At 39.6% G+C, this 23,462-nt stretch overlaps 2 protein-coding genes across 11 annotated transcripts in view; one reads left to right on the top strand and one right to left on the bottom strand.

The window, feature by feature from the left end:
- FIP1L1 (factor interacting with PAPOLA and CPSF1) overlaps positions 1-15,578 on the top strand; it is a 44,409-nt gene extending 28,831 nt beyond the window's left edge. For 2 of the 9 annotated variants that reach the window (XM_065633786.1, XM_065633782.1), the window contains 6 exons: positions 420-474; positions 2,203-2,258; positions 6,289-6,384; positions 7,400-7,625; positions 12,841-12,978; positions 13,671-15,576. In XM_065633786.1, coding sequence (XP_065489858.1) covers positions 420-474; positions 2,203-2,258; positions 6,289-6,384; positions 7,400-7,625; positions 12,841-12,978; positions 13,671-13,818 — 719 coding nt within the window. In that variant the 3' untranslated portion in view covers positions 13,819-15,576. Of the gene's footprint in view, positions 1-419; positions 475-2,202; positions 2,259-6,288; positions 6,385-7,399; positions 7,626-12,840; positions 12,979-13,670 lie in introns of all 9 variants that reach the window. The other 7 variants (XM_065633790.1, XM_065633787.1, XM_065633783.1 and 4 more) reach the window with 6 other exon arrangements.
- LNX1 (ligand of numb-protein X 1) overlaps positions 15,366-23,462 on the bottom strand; it is a 68,572-nt gene continuing 60,475 nt past the window's right edge. For both annotated transcript variants that reach the window (XM_065633778.1, XM_065633779.1), the window contains exons 8-10: positions 23,169-23,394; positions 16,227-16,385; positions 15,366-15,501 (exon numbers count right to left, since the gene is read on the bottom strand). In XM_065633778.1, the coding sequence (XP_065489850.1) occupies positions 15,366-15,501; positions 16,227-16,385; positions 23,169-23,394 (521 nt within the window). The remainder of the gene's footprint in view (positions 15,502-16,226; positions 16,386-23,168; positions 23,395-23,462) is intronic.

The following is a 23,462-nucleotide window of genomic DNA, read 5'->3' as shown; positions in this document are numbered from 1 at the left end:
AAAATGCCGTCAACTACTGAACCTAATCAGCCAGTTTCTAAGATCTGTGCTTCCTTCTTTCCATTCTTTTTTTTCAGTTATGCAGAAAAAGTTGTGATTTTTGTTTATTAAGTATTGTTAGATACTCAGGAATTTTCCTATGCTTCTGAAATACTGTATTTTTAAGAATGATAAGGTGTTTGATTTGAAGCACTAATAATGTGTTTAATGCTCTGCCTTTGTTAAGCTGGAACATAGTTTTCAGTCTTACAAAATAAAACCGATTTACAGAGTGAGAAACAATGTTTGCCTTGTACTCTCTGGAATTTGTTGGTCATTGTATGCTTAGCTCAGTTCTTTTATGTGTTTATGTTTTGTTTGGGTTTGTTGTTTTGTTTGTTTGTTTTCCTTTTCCTCCCTCACCTAATTTATTATTACAGGCTTTCCACCACCACCTGGCGGTCCTCCACCTTCCCTTATACCCACAATAGAAAGGTGATTATCTGTTCAAAATCTTATAAAGCAATATATCAGTATTCCGTAACTGAAATAAATTATGCTAACTCGTGTTTTATGGGTTTTATCTGGGAGTGGGGAGATGGTTTCAGATTTTTACAGTGTTTTTACAGAAATGTTGCTAGCCTCACCTGTGTGATACTTAATATTCTTTGGAGTAGGTTACTTTACCACTTATTAGTTTAGTTGAGTTATGACATTATATCAGTGCCAAGACTTGAGAAAAAAGTCAAGGTAATGATTGTTAAAGTATTCTTGAATAGCCTGAAGGCTGATTTAAGTGAACTGTATAGTTGTCAGCTACTGTATCCTTTTCTATAAATGCAAATAAATAATTTGGCCACAGATTCAAGCCCTCATAAGCTATAGAAAATGCCAGAGTTCCACGGAATCCAAATTTGTTTTCCTGCCGTGTTTATTCTAAGTGTTCAACTTTAATCGACCTAACAGTATTTTTTCAATACCTTTTTAATATACATATATACATATATAAAAGGAAGAAAAAAAAGTTGACCAGCCAAGCCTTTGAAAAGTATATTTTGCTGGAGGCCAAAACCAGATCATATATAAAGCTCACTTAAGAAGATGGTGCAAACCTCTTGCCAATCCTTCAGATTTCACTGAAGGAAGGTGCACACATCTGCTCCTTTGAAATTGAAAATTCTATTAACTTATATGCTACAGGATGATGATGGTAAATCTCTGAGAAAATCCTCATCTGATTTAATACAGAAAAAAACCCTAACTGGATGCACTTGATGGGCATGAAAGTAAATTTATTATTTCATACTGACAGATGCTGTGAGTGACTGCTGCTTCTGACTGTTAAGCAGCAGGTATTGCATTTACTTGTAGCAAATATTTATATAGTTTCTGAAATATGATGTAAAAAAATCAAGTTTATTGTAGAACCTAGAAACTAAATCTCATACTTTTAAATGTTAAGATGTTGTATTTGCCTTTCATTATCATTGGTTTTGTTTTTAAGCTAACCCAAAACTTATTTCTTAATGTCCGAGTGCCTTCAAGAACAGAAATAACATTTAGGTTAAATATGGCAGAGATAGTTCATTCAAGTTATGTAGGAAGTACTAAAAGTCATGGAAGAATTATATATGTATGAATTATACCCTGTTCACATACCATCCTTTTTAAGCTTTCTCGTTTTTACCTACTTGAGTTGGCTACCACTGAAAGAAGTCAGTGTAGAAAACGTGTAGCTAATTTAACAGTTTATTTATAGAACTATGCATTTGAAGTCCACCTGTTCTTAGATATGCTCATGTATCTACTTTTTAACAGAAAGCATGAGAATGGCTTAATTCATGAATGAAGCAGTTCCAAGCAATTGAAGATTAGCTTCAGTATCTCTACAGAGACATGATACCTGCAACATTTGAAAATGCAAAATAACAGCTTTGATAATAAGGATACTTTTTGTTTCAAATTTTAAGAAGAGAGAATGCAATTTTCACCTCATGTAGTAAAACATAAAATATACATATTTGTGACAATGGGCAGCTCTCTTAATTAGTAATGCTCAAAATGGAGGACTTAAATCCATTTATAACAAACACTGTTTTAGCCTGTATGGTGGTAAGAATTCAGGGGAATAATATTAAATGTATATTGATGGAGCTAGCTTTGTATATTGATCAAGGTAGCTTTGGTAAAACTGGGTTTTTACGTGCATTTTCTTTTCAATAGTGGACATTCTTCTGGGTATGATGGTCGTTCTGTTCGTGCATTTTCATATGGCAGTGGTGAGTAAGCTTACTGGCTTCGAAAATTTTGACTAGTGCTATATCAAATTGCTTGATATGCTAATCAGGATTTTAGCTAAGAGTCTAAACAATCCCTTCAATAATTCATTAGGAAAGCTGTTGCCTACCATTATAAACAGATACAAGCTATTGCAAATGTAACAGTTGCTGGTAAATACTATTGTTTTGCTTACTTATTTTTATGCTGGGTATTCTTTCCATTCCATGCTGCTTTTGCAGAGCTGTAATTTCAAACAATAAAGTTTCATTATGTGCAATCAATTGAACATCCACAGAACCTACAGTGATTTTAGAACTGTTAACCTAGCACAGCTCTGCTGCTTGAGCCAAAAGAGTGATAGCAGTACTAAGATATCTGTCAGCTTCTTGCTGACCTAGCCCAAATTGGGAAGGTAAAAGAAATGTAGAATCACAGAATGGTTGGTGTTGGAAGGGACTGTCAAAGATCATGTAGTCCAACCCCCCCACCATGGACAGGGACACTCATCCAACCTGACCTTGGACACTTCCAGTGATGGGGCATCAACAACTTCTCTGAGCTACCTGTTCGAGTGTCCCACCACCCTCAGCATAAAGCATTTCTTCCTTATGTCCAGACTAAACCTACCCTTTTTCAGTTTAAAACCATTGCCCCTTCTCCTGTCAACTGCAGGCCCTGGTAAAAAGTCTCCACCTTTCTTATAAGGCCCCATTAAATATTGAAAGGTCACAATAAGGTCTCCCCAGAGCCTTCTTTTCTCCAGACTGAACAACCTAGGAGAGATGTTTCAGCTCTCCAGTGATTTTCATGGCCCTCCTCTGGACCTGCTCTAGCATGTCTTCCTTGTACTGGAGGCCTCAGAGCTGGATGCAATACTCCAGGTGGGGTCTCCTGAGAGTACACAGAGGAAGAATCACCTCCCTCAACCTCCTGGCCATGCTTCATTTCATGGAGCCCAGGATAGATTTGTTTTCTGGACTGCAAATTCACATTGCTAGCTCATATTTAATTTTTCATCCCCCAGTACCTCCAAGTACTTCTGTGCAAGGCTGCTCTCAATCAGTTCATGACCCAGGCTGTATTGATACTGAGTCCTGCCCCGACCCATGTGCAGGACCTTGCATGTTGCCAGTCACTGCCTCTGCCATCAGTGCATCTGCCACCCAGGCCCATGCCAAGCGCCTTTTCTTCCAGCTCAGTTTCTGTCTCCTTGCTCTTTGTTCCTTTGGACCCTAGCTGCTGGGAGGAGAAATTGTAGGGAAAGTTCTGTCCAGTTCTGGGGATACATAACATTCAGCACAGATCAAACGTTCAGATAATGTACCTCCCAAATATTCATATGTCTTTAGAAAGGATATAAGAAATGATTTTTGACTTGTAATTTCTTGAAGTTAGAGCAGTTTATGGAGTAACACAGATACTTCGTTGGCATTGTAAGGGTCTCCTCATCAGTTACCAAGTTTCTGCTTTCATGCATGGAAACTTGTTACGTTTTGAAGAATTCTTGATGTGGGCAAACAGCTACTTTATGCTAACTACTTTTTTAGCAATAATTTATCTGTTTGTTTGTTCATTTTAGCAAAAAGGTAAAGCTGAGGCAGGCAACTAAGATACCCAAGTGACTATTTTGCTGAAGCTTTAACATCTAAAGCCATGCAGAGTATCATAAGGAAAGCAGTGCTACAGTCATTTAGTATGTCCATTGCGTCCGTCATCTCCAATTTAGAATGTTTTTCACTTTGGAATCTCTTTTGTTAGACTTTACTATTCTGTCAAGTATTGTCAAGGACACAACAATATTTCCAAGTTTTATGTTGACCTTTAGAGGTGATGGCATGCTTACGTTATTGCAGTAAGAATATACAAAAGATGACTGTCATCGTGATTGTGCCAACATTGAATTTGAACTTCTTCAGTGGGGTTAAAAAATTATGCTTGTCTTTGTATGGTTATGGATACCAAGAATCACGTTCTGTTCCCATCCTCCCAGTCTGTTGCCATGTTGCCAATATATCTGGCATCCCAGTTGTGGCAAAAGCTTTCGTATTTGCCACACTAAGCAAATTGTCTGTCTCTAAGCTGTGCCTGTCATACCGATTTTTGGATCTGTAAAGGGACAGTGGCATTTTATTGCTGATGTTCATCTCTTACTGAAAGATGTTTTCCTGGCCAGCATCTTGCTCTCACAGTCCCTGTCTCACAACGTGATCACTGGCCAGTATTTTACTAGTGCTCTCCCGTGCATCAGCACTTAGGCGAATTGACGGCTCAACAGTGCAGCAGCATACACGTGATCATTTTAATTAAGAATCACTAAGTATATTTATTTAATAGTTGCTCTGGATGACAGCATTGTATTGCCAACCCGCTGTCTTTTTTGCCAGTCTGTATGTTTTATGGCTTTGTTAAAATTGTGGGGGAAGGTGAGCGTATGGAACACATTGCAAAAAATACCAATCTTGATGAAGATTCTAGCCTTTCTTCTGCCTGCTCAAATTGCTAATCTCATGCCTAGAGTTCTCTTCCCTGGTGGTCAGACATGTTTCCCACTGCAAGCCCATTAGGAAGGTTGCATAGTAAACCAATATTCTTAACTTGTAGCTTCAAGAGTATCTATTTTGTCTTTGTACTCTTCCACTGCATCAATGCAGTTTCTTCAATTTCCTCTTAAATCCTTTCACAATTCAGTGCTACCTTTGCTATCACATCTTTGAATTTTGTTGAGAAGTCAATGTATATGGCTCTGGGTGTGGTCTGCCAGTGAAGCGACTTGTATGCTTGTTCGCTTTTTCCTCAAGCATTTCTTTGTTCTGTGCTATAAATGTTCTTTATATCTTATGAACTTGCAAGGAATTTAGTGTTACAAAACCAGCTTGAGAGTCAGTATTTTTTGAGGCACAAAGAAGATGTATTAATAGTTTGCCATATGCTGTGACACCATGCAGCTTTAAATTTTTAAACCATCTCCGAAACAGGACTTGAGTCTCCAAAACTATTGACTGTTCAAAGCTCCCTCTCTCTCTGTTTTAAAAACAAAATCAGAGTTAAACTTTGGAAGTGTCTTCCTTTTTGTAGAAATTATTGGAATAATCTGTGTAGAAATACAAAAAGTGACAAATTACTTCATTCTGAATCATAAACACAGAATACCAATTCATAGTAGAAAGTAAGCTTCTTGTGTGTTGTGAATAATTACTGTTGATAATCTAGATATAAAAATGCACAGAGTATCAAATAACTGGTTTATCTTAGGTTATTGGGGTGGAAATGACATACTTCTGTCTGAGAACTACTGCAGATGTGAGGGAGTAACCAAGTTCGCCATAAAAGATTATACCACCATTAATAAGAATAATTGGTTTGTAGTATACATTTAAAGTTAAACTGAAGTTTACACTTTAGATCAGAATATTCTGGCAGCCAGTGTATTCAAGTCTCGTAGACCATACATATGTTGTTGACACAGTGGCAAGTCAAGGAAATTAGCAGTCTTTAAAGTCCAGCTGTTTTTTTGCTATTTCTGGCTGCTTTCCTTAGAAGAATTTCAGGTTTTGGCAGTATAATGAACAACATACTATTGTATTAGGGTATTTTTTTTCTGTTAACTCCTCATTTTCTCTGTAGCCCTAAAGTGAAACAGTGTCAAGCATTTTGTTAGAGGCAAAGCCTCGTATAAATGCTTTTTTTAGAGAATTATAATGCTTTTCATCGCAAATGTATTTTAACAATGAAGTGTTTTTTCCTGCTCTGCCTGCTCAAAAGATCTTTTGTATTCCTCCTCTGGACGCTTGGCAAACTGCTGTCTTCAGCTTCTGCCAAAGCTTTCTGGGGCAGGCAGACCCCAGCTGCTGGAAGCAAAGCAGCCTGAACATCGCTGTCTGGAGAAGCCACTGGTTTTGTAACTCAACAGTATTAAATACAGCATCAGTAATGCACTTTGCATTGTTCAGTGGATATTTATGTTAATTATACTATTAATGTCTCTTTGTGACACCATGGAGTCAAGTGAATATTGTTCTCATATTGTAGATAATGAAGTGGAACTCAAAACAAACCATTTATTGAAGGCTCTGTTATCAATGGCTAGCAAAGCAGATAAGCAGAGAGTGGGAAGTCCTCTGTACTGTAAGTCCGCTAGAGAGTGCTGTTTCCAGTTAAATACCACAGCCCTTATTTTTCACCGACGGGCGTTCACGGGGCTTCTGGAGAGGGAGGGCAGGACAGAACAGTTGGGGCATTAAAAGTTGTAGTTATTTATTACCTCGGAGTTGGCAGAAAGCAATGGAGAAGTGCATCCCTTCTCTCTTCCCATTGCTGGTTACCTAAAAAGCTTGTGAGACAGTGTCATGACTTCCTTCTTCACTTCATAAGCATATTATCTTTAAGATAATACACTTAATTCTGAAAGTATTACATTTTAGTGGTAGTAGTGGTTGTGCTGAGTATTAATTAAAAATAGTATCTTACCAAGCATAAATGGGAGCGTTATTTCTTCTCCACAGAATGAATTTATGGAAGATATTTCTAAAGTTGCTGTTACATTCTGTAATCAGAAAAGTATGGCATAGCACAGTATAGAATATAAATCAGTGAATGAGAACATTGTAACTAACGTATTTTAAATACAATGATTTTAAAGGACAAAACATAAAGATAGTAGCATCTAAATATACAGTTGGAAGCATCCTTTCTCCTTTCTCCTTTTTTTTTTTTTTTTTTTCTGAAATATACTTTCAGAGCTAGTGAGTTTCAAAGTCAGTTTTGTTTTCTGGTTGTTTTTGTTTTGTTGTTTCCCCAAAACAAAGCCATCGCACCACACAAAATCAGATTATTTCAGCAAGTCTTTACACAGTTGTTTTTGCTTTTTTTTTTTTTTCAAAAGGGATTAGACAGTCTTAGGTGTACATCCTGGTTCTGTACGTCTTCATAACGACTATTTAAATGAGTGCCAGAGGCCTTTATTAGCATCATGGAAAAAATACAGAGTTTGCTGAGAATTAGCTTCTATGTGAAAGGCGAAGATTTGAAAATGTTACTGGAGAAGGCTGACAAATGTCTGTGTTTTCATACATAAGCAGTATTAGAGTTTTCATATGGTTTCTGATTTTGTTCTTTCTAATACCCGCGTCTTTTTCTTTAGTCACCTTTCCGCACCTTGCAGGTTCTGCTCCTTCATGGTCTAGTCTTATGGACACCAGCAAACAGTGGGATTACTATGCACGAAGAGAGAAGGACAGGGAACGTGAGAGAGAGCGATCCCGAGATCGGGATCGCGACCGGGAACGGGACCGAGACAGAGATCGAGAACGTACCAGAGACAGGGAAAGGGACCGAGATCACAGTCCAACTCCAAGTGTGTTCAACAGGTTAGTGAAATGTCTTAAGCGTGCTGTAACTCTGCTCAAACCTCTGTGTCTGTATTAAGTAGTGTACTTCAATGCCACAATTTAGTCTTTAGCTTTATAGTCCAAAGATCTAGAGGGTGTGGCTTTCACCCCTTCCCCCTTTTCTCTTGGAAATTATAATTATATTTCTAAGCGTAAAAACAACAGTATACATCCAAACTTGTCATAGTGCTTCGAAGGTTAAAGGTGTAGTTTAAGCCCTGTGTATGAGAGAGATATCCAGCTCTCTTTGGTGTCATAGGTCTAGAAAAATCTATAGAAGTAATAAATTAATCTTAGTTGTCAATTCAGTGCTAAGAGCAATGTGGTGCAACATTTGACCTTAATGGTGTTATTAGCTGCTAAAGTGGCTAGTTTGGTCATTAGCGCTGGCTGAATAATAATCTACCCTATCTTTTTTAAAAAACTATTATTTCAAGGTCAATAATTTTTTTTTCATTTTCAAGCAGACAATGAAAATAATGGCAGATAACTTTATTTGGCTTTTAACCTTCTAACTGCTTGGAAAAAAAAAAGCTGCAACTGTTCTGTGTTGCGTGTGCACAAGTACAAAGCGTTTAATGTTGAGCTGGCTGTGACTCCACAGAGCAGAGGTCTGTTGGCTTGCCAGATTTATCTAAATTTACTTTGCTTATTATTTGCTAAGTATTTTTGGGTAAATGTCCTGACTCGTTTCTCAAGAGCTTTTTGTTAAGTTTCAGTTTTGCAGAATATATACGTTAGTTGCTAAGCAGATTGTTTTTACCAGTGGTTTTACGCTGTGAGGAATGAGAGTGACTGGAGTCAATATTACTGCAGTTGAGAGATGACATTTGTTGCACAGTGATTGTCAGCTGAAGACCCAAACTGCGCGTAAGATAGGGATTTTCCACGTATGCAGATGTGGTGATGTCCTGTCCCATGTGCCGTGTTCCAGGGTCAGTTTCTGAGAGCTCAAGACCAATCTAAACATCTGTTTCTCAGACAGCTTGATTGAAGGCCAGAAAGAAGCCTGGTCATTCAAGGGTGCTTGAAATGAACCTTAATAGCTTCCAGGCCTAGAGAAATCTCTGTGCTGCTGCCAGAGTTATCTGTAAAGGAGGGGGAAGAGCAGGCCCCAACTTTTTTATGTGACTAAATTATCCACCATCTGTAGCAAAGCTGTTGCCACATGGCTGTGTAAGAAAATGGGAAGCCCTTAACTAGTATAAGTTGGTTTGGAAGTCACAGAGATGGTGGGAGAGGCTTAAGACAGAACATGCAGTTGTAATATTTTTTTCTAAGAAGGTTTATTTTTAATTCCACTTAAGAAAATAAAATTAAACGAGCTATGAGGAAGAGAATGTGAACTATTTTAGCAACTGCACAGATACATTACTTTTGTTTAAATTCCCTTTGTTTAAACTTTAACAATGCTATGGTGGAGATTCGGAGTAAGCATAATCTCTAGCTTTTTACTGCTCAGAAATGACTGCTTTTTATGTTTTCAGTGGTTCTTTTCCAGATAGAAAGCCTGTATTTCTGCTATAGTATTTCTTAAAGTTGTAAGAAAATGGGAATTATTTTTATTCTATTAGTATAACCAAAATGTGGTTTAAAAATGAAATGAACCTTCAGCTATCTTTATATTATATTCCACCTTTACTGTCCTTAGATGAAATTGTGTATTTTTACAATATATGTCACTCTTCCCCCATGAGAAGATGCTGTTCTTTTTGGGCTGTTGTACCTTTTGCAAAAATGATGTTTTCTTTTCTGTTTTGATTGTTTCAAGTCAATTAGTTACCACTAAAAATATAAACTTTGGAATTTGATCGATACCTTAGCATTTTGTGCTTCTCCCGTAGCAATTTGGAAAACAACAACAACAACAACAAAACCTGCAAACAAACCACAACACCACAAAATCCAAGAACTGTGTTTCTAGGGTCCCGTAACCCAAGAATCCCAAGCACCAGAGCAGACAAGGGTCTGTCTGGCTAGAAAGCGGCTACAGGAGAGGACTTGGCATCCTGGTGGGCAACAAATTGAACAGGACTCAGCACTCAATGTGCCATAAAGGTCAAAATGCATTGGGCTGTTTTAGAGCATAGCCTAGATGTGGATAAGGCCATTATTCCTCTCTCATTGGGCACTTGATACCACATGCGAAGTGCTGTGCCCAGTTTTGCAACCCTTGGTGTGAAAAAGATGACATTGACAGGCCGGAGGGTCCAGTGGAGTACTGACAAGGTGGTTAGGAGGGCTGAGGGCATGGAGTTCATTTACCTTGACAGGAGAAGGATGAGGAGTGTTCTTAAAGATGATTGTCACCTGCCTAGTGAGTGGTTATAGAGAAGATAGAGCCAGATTCTTTTTTCAAGGTGCACAGAGAAAGGACAAGAGGTAATAGTTAAAAGTCACAGCAAGGGAAATTCCAGTTAAATAGGAGGGCAGGAACACATGCAAATGACTAGTGGCACTTTAAAGGTGTGTATTAGTACAGGAACCCCATCTCAAATGAAAATTTTCATTTGTTCATGTCAGATTTTACCTTTGGTTATAGCTTTTGGTGGATTTCGGAACCCAATTTTAATTTCATTTTTAACATTATACTTTTTTATATATTCTAAAACTGAGCTTTACAACTAGACTTCCCAAGGAACATGCTGTCTTTATGGTGCTGTTTTGTTACACACCAAGTTAAGACACACTTCAAATGCAGATCAAATAAAGACTCTCATTCTGAACTGCAAAACTAACTGCTATGTTAGCTAGGCTAGTCTCTTCAGTGTGACTTGTCCTAGAAACTAGCAGGTGATATCAACCTTCATCTTTCTGTGACATTTGATAAGAAAACTCTTCTAATTAACCCCTTACCCAAAGCCTTAATTTCTCATGAAAAGAAATGCTGAGTAGAAAGGAACTTGGATTCTAAATGTCTCCCCTACACTTCCCTCCTTCCCCAATAGTAAAAACTTGAGGGTAAAAAAATGGTAAATGATCAATACAGATAGAAATGGGTTAAAGGCATGGGAGTTGAGATTTCAGCATTGTAAGATTTGGGATTTATTTTCTCCCTTCCCACCACCCCCAACTGCTTTAGTTCACCTGTCTGGGTGTTGGACATCTCAGTGGAGCAGGCAAATTTATTTTCACACTCTGGACTGTAATCTGGGGTGCCTCAGGATGGCTGTGGAACAGTGTGGTCAGAATCCTTGTTCTGTGGCTGTACTGCCTTCATTTTTTTATAAGCTGATGTCTCTTTTGTAGAGTTTTTTTGTGGGAGAGATAGGTTAGATTTAACATAGTCTTAAAGTGTGTAAGCAGTTGAATTTTGGTTGTCTTAAGGGAGGGACAATATTTAAGAGAAGTAGTGGTGGCTTGATGGCTGTGAGGGTGACCAAGCACTGGCACAGGTTGGCCAGAGAGGTCATGGAGTCTCCATCCTTGGAGATACACAAAAGCTGTCTGGACACGGTCCTGGTGGCCCTGTTTGAGCAGGGGTTTGGACCAAATGACCTCCGATGATGCCTTCCAACCTCAACCAGTCTGTGGTTCTCTGATCTCTCACAAATGTACTTTGCAGGATTTGATCAGCTTACTCTCAGATCTACAGTTATAAGTGCATGATAAAATCTTATAAATGTCACAAGATTGTGTAACAATACAGGCACCAATCCATGCAGTCATGTTACTCAGTGACAAATAGTATATCATCTTTAAGTTCTTTACGAATAGCTGTGGTTTTCCTGATTTTGATGTGTGATTATTTTTAATATCTCTTAGAAAACCAGGATTTTCTGTGGGATCTTTGATGCTTCCGTACAGTGTCTTGAATTGCTAATTTTTGAAATTTGCTTCATTATATAATCATAAAGTTTCACAGAAAGACTAATGCTGTTGCTTCAGGTATTCCCCCTTCTTGCTCTGAGTTGTCATGCTTAGCTCTAATAATCACTAATGTAATGTCTTCACTTGGGAAATGGCCACAGGATCCAAGTTATGGCAGATAAAATTTTTTGATCTAAGTTCTCACTGCTCTGGGACTTGAGGAATGTTTTTAGTCTTGAGCTGTTCTTGTGTGATCTATCTGATCTGTTCTGGTGTTGTCAGGGCCCTCAGGAAAAGACATGCTTTTCTAGTAAATGGTGGCAAAGATAGAAAGCATGAAACACTTGGCTTTTGTTGGCTTAATAGTTAAATTGTTACTTGTTTCAATTAATGCCTCAGAAAGCCTGGTCACATTGTACCTTTCTTTAAGACTTGGTAGGGATCTTCTGAACTACGGTTACAAAGACTTCATATGATATATTACATAGTTACAGTAAGTTCATTTGTATTGAGGTCTTATTGTTAAATGAGACAGGACACCATATCTGGGTAGAATTTCAATGTTAGAGAAAGGATGAAAAGAGCATGTCTTTTTAAGCTGTGCTAATGTAGCATTTGAATGGTGTTGGCTAACTAGCTACTGCTCTCCTTTTTTCTTTTTTTAAATTGCACTAAACTCTTACAATTGCCCTTTTCATCAAGTCAAAAGGTGAAACTACATTATTATGTAAAGCCTTTGAATTCTTGTATAGCCTTTAATATTCAGGGGGTTTTAGCAGCGTTGTGGCAGGGCAGCACCTTGCGGTAATCCAAGAAAGGAGTGTGAGTAGGAACAGTGTTGCCACGGTAGAGAACTTAATTTTAAAAGCAACCCAAAATGTTGAGTATATTTTACTGTCAGTCTCTTTGCACCTAGCTTCTCATTTCTTGAAGCTGATGTAAGGAAATAGATGAACTATACCAAAATTTAATTTAATTTACTCAAATGGTGCAATAGTCAAAAAGTGTGCTGGTAAGTGTTGGGCATTACACACACTGATCTGAAAACATTACTAAAGTTTCTGTAGATTGTACTTCTTTTGGAGCTAGATACAGGTTTAAGCTAACTGCTTGATAACTCCTGTATAAAATTAAGGTGACACTGTTATAGTCTTTTTTCCTTCCATTTTTATTGAACAATCCCCTTTCAAAACTACATTAACCATGTAAGTCTAGTGTGTACGGTGAAGAGTTTTAATGTCCCTTTAGCCTACATTGTGGATCTTGTTTAGAAACCCAGAAGCAACATAAAGATTTTTGTCATTTATCCTGAGAATAAGAATTTCTTTAACATATGTATACTGCTTGGTGTTACTGTCCTGAAAATATATTCTTTTTTAATCAGTGATGAAGAACGACACAGATACAGAGACTATGCAGAAAGAGGCTATGACCGCCATAGAACAAGTAGAGAGAAAGAAGACCGACACAGAGATAGGAGACACAGAGAGAAAGAAGAGACTAGACACAAGTCATCTCGAAGGTTTGATATTTTTTTCTTTTTAATACGATATGAAGACTCGACCAGTTTAAAAAAATAAATTTTTAAAAGAACCCCAAACAAACTGGAGTTTTGTGGAAAGACTGTAAACACTTAGATGTACTACTTGGAACAAGTCTGCCGTATAACATGTGGACAGACAAAAAGCAATGTTGGCCCCAGATAACTTCGTATTGAATGATATATGGGAAAGAAGGGTAAAAATGGTGGGTCAGAAAGACATGGAGCAAAGCGGATGTTCAGAACATTAATGTAAGAACTCAACAGTGATTCTTAGTAAGTAAAATAATCCTTATGGTCACTTGATAGAAATTGTTCAGCTCGATCCTTTTCAAGTTAGAAATAAAGGTTAAGTCCAGGGAAGGGGATCAGTAAGAATGTTAAATCATTAAGGAATGCCGATAAGGACATGAGATAATTAAAAATATTGCTATTAGAATACAGGTTATAAATGTGAAGAATCCTTCCAGTTTCCCAACAAAAAGTACAAGATAGGGAATGTATGTACCATTACATGAAAAATTCAGTTTGGTGCTGACATCCAAATACTATATGGATCAGAACAGGTGCCAGTCTTCAAATACAAATGCAAAGGCTGTTTTTTTGGTACTCAGTAATTAAATTGGTTCTGAAATGTCGTGCAATCATTCGAGGTATTTTTTCTCTCTGTTTAGCAACAGCAGACGTCGTCATGACAGTGAAGAAGGGGACAGCCACAGAAGGCACAAACACAAGAAATCCAAAAGAAGCAAAGAAGGAAAAGAAACCAGTGGGGAACCTGCTCCTGAACAGGAAAACACTGAAGCTGCCCCTGTGGAATAGACTTGTGTGACTTTTGCCTACTTGCATATATATTAGTGCCAGAAATAGATTACTATAAATCTTGTTATTTTTCTGGGTATTAAAATAATTTGCTCTTAATCTTGTTCTGTTAGTTTGAAATCAAAGGTTACTTTGGTTTTTTTGAAAATAAAAAAAATGAATTTTTCATGTTAAGGTTCCTGGACTGACTTTGTCTTTTAAGAAGCAGTGAAAAAACATCTCACAGCTAGAGGCCTATGCTCTTACAATATATGTAGGGCTTAAATTCTTCATATTAAATTGTCTGCTTTTTTTCGTAAGTCAGTGGGAAGGTCATTCTTTACTGACTTTAGAAACAGTGTGCATTCACTTTATTATATACCAACATCTGGAACAGGGTGGGTTTAGTATAGCTTTTAGAGTTCATATCTGAAAAGGTCATCCTTTACTACAGGCACAGACAGGAACTGCAGACTCTTCAAGATCCTTGTATTAAGGTGAAATGAAAAAAATCAGGGAAACAGGGAAAGGTGCTGATTGTTCTTAGTCTAATGGAACACTGAGTGTGGTGATCAGATGCTTGGTAATTATGTCTGGCTGAATTAAGCTGGATAATCATCCCTGCTGCTTTTCAGTGGCTTAAGAGAAAGTTCATTTTAGTCTTTGTTCTAGGGGAACAGCCGTCCTTAATATGATAAAGATTAACAAACATGTCCTCTTCCCATTGCTAGCTTGTAAGGAAAAAAATAAGACTTTGGAATATAGGTAAAGAATATAGGTAAAGGCAAAGAACAGAATATATTTTAAGAAAAATATAAGACCATTATCACTTTCAGATTTACTCCATCCAGTACAGTGCTATTTAGAAGACTTACTCGATGTACTTCCTTAAAAACAATAACTCTATATAAAAATCCTAGATTTAATAGTATTGATCATACTGGGGAAACTAGGTCATTTGGTTTTGGATGAAAATAATGTCTGTACAAGTACACAGTTACAGTTATTTTTAATTATTTTAGAAATTTAATTCACAGTTTTACAGACTAACAAACAGTACTTGAAAGTCTTGAAAATACCAGCTTCATGCTGACCATGAAAAATACACATAATCAAAGTGCTATTAATGTGTTGGGTAAAAACCTTCACCTGATTTTTGCAACTAGAAAAATTGCAAGAAATTTTTCCATAAGTTATTCAAGGATTTATTTTTTAAATTAAAATAAAGCGGGTGAGGAGGAGTTGCTGCTCCTTGCATTTAATTATTATTATAATAATGCATTAAATATATATATTAAAAAAAAGGCAAAACAAAAAAAAAACAACCAACCAAAAAAATCCTTAAGAACACAAGGGAGGAAAGATTAAGTTTGTAACTTAAATCACTGAAGTGATTTTCTGACAGGTGTCCCTGCTTTGCCTAAACTTGGCTTTTCTTGACATGCAGGTTGAAATTTCACAAACCTTTACTTCATACACATACTTGACACCCCCCAGAAGTGAAGACTGATGCTCCTTTTTTTTTTCCTGTGTTGAATTGCTTGTCATACTCTCCATGAAGACTTGGTTTATAAAAAAGTGCCAGGCCAGGACACAATTGTGAGAGTAATTTTTCCTTTCAGTTCTTTGAGCATCCTTGCCAAGTAGGCATGCATCATTCCTGATGTGTTCCTGCCATTGACAGCAAGGAGGATGTCACCGCATCTGAAAAACCAAAGAAATATGAGAGAACAATTAAACAAGGTGAATTCTTACCTTAAATGTTTGCAAATGTCAAAGCTTGTCCTTAAGCTGGCAGGAAGGGGTAGAAATGAGAGTTACTATTCTTTCTCTGGCTAACTACTGGTCCTGAATAAGGGAATAAAGCGAGTGAAAATACTTCACTTGTTTGTTGTTTTTTTTTTTTCCTTACAACTTTGTAATTAATTAGACATATTTGAAAGAAAATAGGATATAGTTTCTTCAGATGGGAATGAGCCATGTTCTGAAGAAACTACTAATTTTTAAGGCTTCTTAATCGATTCAAGTTTGTTCCATAATTCTGCATTTACTCATATTGGTGTTTTCAGGGAAGGTGGTTGGTCGGTTGGTTGATTGGCGGGGTTTTTTTTGAGCTGGATAAGTGGGAAAGCTTCTCTGTGCTGCCATGCTTTGTACTACCCTAGAGATCAAACTGACTTGTCTTTATACTTGTTCATATACTAGTGATTGCTGGACATCTGAAAACATCCTACAATGAAAGCAAATCTGTTCAAGTTCAGGACATTTATGTCCTGTTTCCAGATTGGTCAGTTATGTATCAATGAGTCTTTTTCCCTCTCCTACACTGTCTTCATGAAAACTTGTTTTTAAAAACAAACAAAACCCCTCAAATGAACTAGATGAAAGACACACTTAAATTCTACTTTTCATTAGGTAGTTACCATTACCTAATTCTGCCATCATTATATGCTGGTGTTCCCCCAACAATGGATTTGATAAAGAATGGTTTGTTCCCAGTATGTTCTTCATAACCTCCTACGATACTGAAGCCAAGACTTCCAGATGTATTTCTTCGTAATACGATATCTTTGCAGCTGTACAAATACCTGAAACAAACCAGTATAATTAAATGTCTTACAGTTAGATTATGATGAATCTTTGATGATTCATCTGCCTTTTGGTACACCCATAGAGTGTTTTGAAGATGCAAAATAACACCAAAGTTACACTGTACTGAACACTTACACTTCCCTTCTGTTTTTGTAGTGCTACTTTCCACAACCAGTTATCCTGAAAGTAAATTTACTAGGTAATCTTGGGGTTAAATAACTTGGTTTATAGGGTAAGAATTCATGGAAATGATCTAGTTGCATTCAAAAGTGATGGAGGAAAACACTCAACTGAGACTGGATTTGTTATTTGTAAACCCTCATTCTGGAAACTATTTCACCTACATTGTACAGTCCAGCTAAATAATCTCGAGGCCAAAGAAATGAGCCAGAATTACAGAAGTCACGAGATGGCACAAAGAAGAGTACCAGGGAAAGAAGGGATCCTGAGCTTTTCTTACCAAGTAACATGGTAAGTCACAGCATAGAAGACAGGAACAGCCTGTCCATGACAGTCAGTGCTTTGGAGTTCCGAGGCTGCTGTTGAGAAGGTAACTTGTCCTCACTACAATGATTAACACAAGATTTTACGGTAAGAGAGCTGAAATCTGCTCCCTCCATTTGTCTGTTGAATGTATTTTAAAATACTTTAAGTTATGCTGAGTCAAAGCTTAGCTCTAAAAAAGAATAGGGAAAAGCAACAGTAGTAAGCTTATTAGACTCTTAGACCTTGCCTATTTCTCCAAGTACATTAATTTCAATACCTTTTTTTTTTTAACCAGTAAAATAAACCAAAAATGATTTCATTAGAGCAACAGAAATTTCTGTCCTCAGTACTTAACCTACTCATCATTAGAGGTGTACCCAGGAGAGATTGAAGAGCCTGAGAACCCTTTTGCTATTGCAAATCCGAAAAGATGGGTTGGTCTACAGCAAGCAGCCGCTACCAGCTCTATTCAGAGATTCATTAGGTTTACATGAAACATCTGACACTTCTGTAAAAGGACAAATATCTTAAAGGCTGATGTGTCTAGCTTTTTTTTTTTTTTTAATTTTATTTGTCAGATAATGCTTTTGCCGAGTTTCACAGGAGGATTTTATAGTAATACTAGATTAGTCCCCCTGGACCTACAAATATTCACCTGCTGCCAGGATGGTAGGTATATAATATTTGCACAAGAATTCACTGGCTGCTAATGCAAGAAACAGGTGACATTTGTTTCTTTCCTCAGCAGCCAGGGGTTATTACTTTACCATCTGTGGTCTTCCTCAATGTGCAAAATCACTGAAATCCTCTATGTTTGATGGTACTTATCAAGGTCATGACCAAGTGATGCCAGGATTCAGCCATTGCTGCTGTTACCTAGTGTTGATTTTGGGGGACAGAGGGTCTCTGCTGCCCAGGGCTATGCACACTACCGTAAGGAGGACATTGCTGAAACTGGAAGGCGATCAGCTAAATCCTAGTGCCTTCAAAATGGAATAGTTGAGCAGGTAAAGACACAAGGAGAAAACACAGTGAAGACAAGGCTCCTGTGCATTCTGTACATACAGTCGGTAAGGTTATCAGTTACATTGTCTCTATCAGTCCAGAAAGCATAAATACATATTGGCTGTCGAAGTGTATGCTACATATAAGTAAAGTAGACACAGCACACTAGCATTTAGGACTGTTCTCTCTGCCAGAGCAGAGAAAACACTTGGGAAGCAAGGAGCAACAGAGGGAAACTACTGTGTCCCGACTCCAACCCCCAGCACTGCCTGTCACCTCACTGAAGGGACAGGGCGTAACTTGCTGTGACAATGCAGTGGAGACCAGGAAGGCAGGATGAGAGGTGCTGGGGTTAAGCTGAGTGTGGGAAAGGGAGAGGAAAGGGTTTTTCCAAAGTCTCTACATGTTTGTCATCTTTGGTTCCCAATACCCAAACTGGTAATTAAATGTTTTAAATGCCCCAGGCCAAGTCTGTTTTGCCCACCAGCATGATTGGTGAGTGATTTCCCTGTCTTCACTTTGACCCATGAGTATTTTGACTCTCATTCTTCCTATTTTCGCTCATCCTGCTGGAGGTGATGAACGAGGAGCTGTGCGGGTGCTTGGCACAGGCCACGTCCAACCCGTCACACTGGTCATAGCTAGAGAGCGATTCTTGACACAAGTGGAGTGACTATGTGGTGTTTACACCTTTAAATTGGTGTTTCCTTATCTCCATCCTATGGGACAGAGGGAACGAACGTGGCAGTGCACCATCCATCGCTATATATTAAAAGAAAAGGACGCTGAGAGGCAGGCGTGCACGAAGCTGAGCTACGTGTAACGCTGGTACTGCTTGCTCTGAGTAGTTTAGCGCATGAGCAGAGATTCCTTCTCTGCCTGAGCAAAGAGCAGCCCGAAGGGAGTTAGTTCATTTGGGTCTGCCCACAGCTGTGCAGTAATAAAGACAAGCTAGAAAACACCACAGAGAGAAAATGAAATAAGTACTTGCGTCATCTGAAGATGCTTAGTGTGTTTGAGTAGATTACTTCTCTGCGGAAGTCCCAGTCTGTGTGTTTTGACCCAGTTAAACTGCCATAACCCACTAAATGGCAACTGGTCCAGGGAGAACTGTCTTCTGCCTTGGAAGAGAGTGGCTCGCAGCCTTCTGCCTCTAGCTGTAAATGCTCCAAAAGCTGAGGAAAAGGAGTAATTTATGTGCGAACTTGCTCACATTCATGACTTGAGGATAAATAGTGTCTAGACACAAGGTCCTATCATAAGAAATACTACAACTGAGTATCAGTTACTGATGCAAGAGGAATTTTAAAGTGCCCATTTTTCAAGTGGTTAAATGTACAATTCACTGCTGCTTTTTGTGAAAAGTGGGTAGCCTTATGCTCTGGGAATCAAAACCAGCCTGACTTCAGGAGGAATACCAGCGATACCAGGTATGAAACCCACGACTCCCTCCCCCTGCCCTGTTACAGTAGATAAGTGGCAGTGGATTACAGTAGTATCTGAGAATCACTCCCAGAGCCCAACAGCCCAAATAGAGTTAATTTGGGGAGTTTCTCTCCTAATTCCATGTTTTACATCCATTTCTACCCCTGGTTTGCAGAATGAGTTTAACCACCTCCTGTCTTTCTCATCTCACTTCGCAGATGAAGAAAAGCACTCACGCGAAGTACTAATGTTTGTAAATGTTATGACAGGATGATCTATAAAGTATTTTTAAGTGATAGCTGAGGGAAGGAAATGTGAGGAGAGCAAAGAAAGGAGGGCAAGAAAACAAGCAAGAGTCGAAGAAACATCACGGAAATGCTTTTCACTAGCTGCTCCTTGTGCATGTTTCACAACATTTCCCTCCAACAATAAAGGAGACCTGCCTTCCTCAACAACAATTAAATTTGCTACCCTGAAATAAGTCTTCAGGCAGGAATGCTTAAGGTCCTGCATCACTGCTTCCTCCGCACACCCAGCCCGCAGTCCCTCCGCTCACACGCGGTCCAAGTTTTGACAGATGTCAGATGCACATGTGCGTCTATTTTATAACCACCACATATTGGACTGTACTACAGAAAGAAGAGAGGAGTTGTTTATGTATTACCAAGCCATATAAAAGTGACCCAAGCCAATTTTCATATCTCAAAAGGAAAGGGCTGAAATTTAAGTGCGAGCCACAAACGTTAAATTATGCAAGACAGATTTTCCAAGGCATTTCGCTTTGGTGCAAGGAGATAGATAACCTCTCTGATTTCTGCTGCTACTGACTTGATCCAGAAAAATTGGATAATTCCCTAACTCCCAATATTCTCACCTCTTGTCTGTGCTCATCTCTGTAATGTGCATGCAGTCCTTGGGAAAGGGGCAAGTTCTGTGCTAGTATGGAAAATGAGACATTTGCAGTACACCAGCCTCAAAAGTGAAGAAGATATTTTTAATCATGTAACATTGTTAGCCTGTTTTCTACTTCATCAGTCATGGACAGAGGTCTATAGACATCCTCTAGCGTTTAGCTCAACTCAGCACAATTTATGGGACCATCCTTCACAGGATTTTTATCAAAACTCCGCGTTTTTGGAACACAGAAGGAAAGACTTTCCCCTTAGTGACCCGAACCTGAGCATCCTGCTCTAAGCCGCAGTGTCAGGCTGCCTCTGCGCTCCCTGCCTTGCTTGCTGTGAACAGATACATTGCACTGCTGTGGCTCATCTAGAGCCACATCTTTCCCTTCTTGACAGAATTTAAAGTATCCACCATCCAGCCACCTCTGTTCCTGGCCTACCCATTCTACCACCTTTTCTATTTGTTCAGTTTTTCTTATGTAAGCCCTCCCCATCCTGCCCACCTTCCCGGATACCTTCCATGTTCCTGTATAGTCATGATTTTGACACTTCTACTGTTCTATTAATATCAGTTGTACCAAACCTCTTGGACTTGTGCCTTGGAGCAGTCCCTCTGGTAAATAGTTTGGCTTTACTAATGACATCACAGTTTTAATTAAGATAAGTGAATCTTCACCTATTATAGTTGCATACCAGGCACCTTTATCAAGATGGACCTGTCAGACATATTTAGGCAGAGAATAATTTTCTCTAGTAGCCTGGAAAACGTCATGGGACTTCTGGCAATACCTTGTGATCTACTGGGATGTGATCCTTGCCAAAAGCAAACTGAATGCCAGACAGGGAAAGGTTAAATGCTCAGACTGGAGGGAAATGAGTTGATGTGATACATGTCCTGGTGAGAGGACTTGTTAAAGGACTTCCAGATGTCTGATGTGGGCCCTGGAGAATCTGTACAAGAGTAAGAGTGTAAGTGCACTCATGCCAGGGAAGGCTGGAGGGTCTCATAATACCTAATGTGCAAACCCAAACTTGATCCTCGTGCCCCTACTCAACGCACCAGCCACTAATAAGGACAAAGTACACCTTTGTTACTGTCACGTCTGATCTGTGTCAGTCCCTGTCTCGAGCAGATGTTCAGAGCAGCGTACCAGCCCAGCATACCAATCCCCCTGCTTTTCTTCGGCAGCCAAGGGCCGCGCTGTGCTCTGTGCGCGGGGTCACAGCTGGGGATAGAACTACAATGAAGTTCTTGTCTTCAGCCTTGCTGACACTGGGGCTGATTTTCCTTCAGGCCGAAGGACTGGGAATGGCTTCACACATGCAGCTTTCAGAGGAGGGCGGATAGAGCGAGCTTAGAGGCTTCTTTTGAAATGGGAAAAACACCTTTTCTTCCCAAGCTGCAAAGTGGAACTGACTGATGTGAACCCTGGGTGCGAGCCTGCAGTACTGTGGAGCTCTGTCCTTCATCTCCATCACCTTGCTGAGCACATGGGGACTTCAGGCAGCTGTGGGCAGGAGCTCAGGTTTTCTATACAGCTCAGCATAGGTGGGGTTAGGGCAGGAATTGGCTGAGTGCAATTATTTCAGTCCATCTATTATATCAATGGATAGTGATTGAGGGCAAGACTCAGCACTGCAGATTGGAGCATCTATAAGGTCTCTAGTCTGCTTGCTCTCTCTCTGCTGGGAGCACTGCCCATGCTCCAGTGCCTTCATGATGCTGCTGGTCAAGCACAGGGCTGCAGAAGATGCGAGCAGGAATGAAGAACTCCCTGGGCCTGCCTGTCCGCAGTGAGACCGGGTAAGAAAATTTTACCATTGCCTGGGGTCGCAAGTTATGGGCCATCCATTTACTGCTTTTTCTTTTGACTGCCTTTCTTTCACAGGAATAAGGATGTAGCCCTTTCCACTGGAGGAAGAACCTTTTATCTGTGGGTGACAGACATCTAGCCTGCCTTCTGCTCTTGCAGTGCTTCAGCACGTGACTCAGTCATTAGCATCAGACCAAGCCCCAAAACACATATGGTCCTCAGAGCTGACATTGCTGCAAGGCAGAGGAGCTCAAAATGGCTCAATCCAGAAATGGGGGAGAGCATCTAACCTACTATGAGAGACTGGGAAATGAAAAGGAGTCCTGAAACTGTGCTTGGAGCAAAAGCCCACCTATTCTGCGGGCCATCATTTCATGTCCTCCCTTAAAAGAGAAAGAGATGCTCTGCACTGCTGCCAGGGTTAGGAATGTGGGCAAAAGTAACTGGTAGGCTAAATTCTTCATTCCTTGAAGTCAAGTATGAATTTCAACTGTGTGATGCTAGCTTCACATACTCACAGATTTACAACATGTCCTCACTGAATACTTTACATCTCTGAAGCTGCAGGTATACACCCTGTGCAGTGTGCCTGAGAGAACCTAACAACATGTGATGTGCCTTTTATTATCCTGACTGAAATGACAACACAGCTGCTTCCTGTGTATGACAAATGCACTTCTTTTGGTCGGGGGTGGGGTTAAAAGAGGTGATTCGGAGATACTGGCCAATTGCGCGCTCTTTGCAACATCTGGGCAAAGTCAAACAATTCAGCTGGATTTGGCTAAGGAGAAGGGCTGCGCGGCTTGAGAGCGGCAGGAGGGGTAGCTCTGCCTTCTGCAGGGTGGTCAAGCCCAGACCCCAGTTCAACAATCTCCTGTGTCCCTGGAAACTTTTCCTTTCACTCCCTAAGTACCAGATATGTCTTCAAGACTGGAACAATTCAGGATCCTTTCCTCCCTTGCAAGCAGATCTACATGTCTATTTTGCCATGTACACATGCCTGTTTACAAAAGGGAGGTATTTAGAGTCAAGTCTGTGACAGAGCCTGGATTTAATTAAGATGTCAGTGCAATGAATCAAGCCAAAGGAAAGAATTGCCAGAAAACATAAATCTTTCCTCCCACTCCCATGCGATCTGGGGACTTACCGTGGCAGCCCCAGCCACATCACCCAGGAAGGTGACCAGTCGCCGCTCTCAGTGGCCTGCATGGCCTCAGTGGGTGGCAGGCAGTCCTGCTCCTCCTGACTATTGCATGATCTCATCTCCAGGGCTTTGAGCTCCACCGATGAGTTGGTGTTTTTCAGCAGGGCAACAGCCTCACTCCGGCTGACTCCCGTCAGGTCAATACCGTTCACATTCAGGAGGATGTCACCTGAGACCAATAAAGTGGATGATAAAAAACCCTGCAAGTGTTTCCAGCATCCTCTCCCCACCCCCACA

Source organism: Caloenas nicobarica, chromosome 4 (genome assembly GCF_036013445.1).
Source record: "Caloenas nicobarica isolate bCalNic1 chromosome 4, bCalNic1.hap1, whole genome shotgun sequence".
In the NCBI taxonomy this organism is placed as follows: Eukaryota; Metazoa; Chordata; class Aves; order Columbiformes; family Columbidae; genus Caloenas; species Caloenas nicobarica.
Note: the sequence above shows the minus strand (reverse complement) of the source record. Positions and strands in the feature narration are given on the sequence as shown.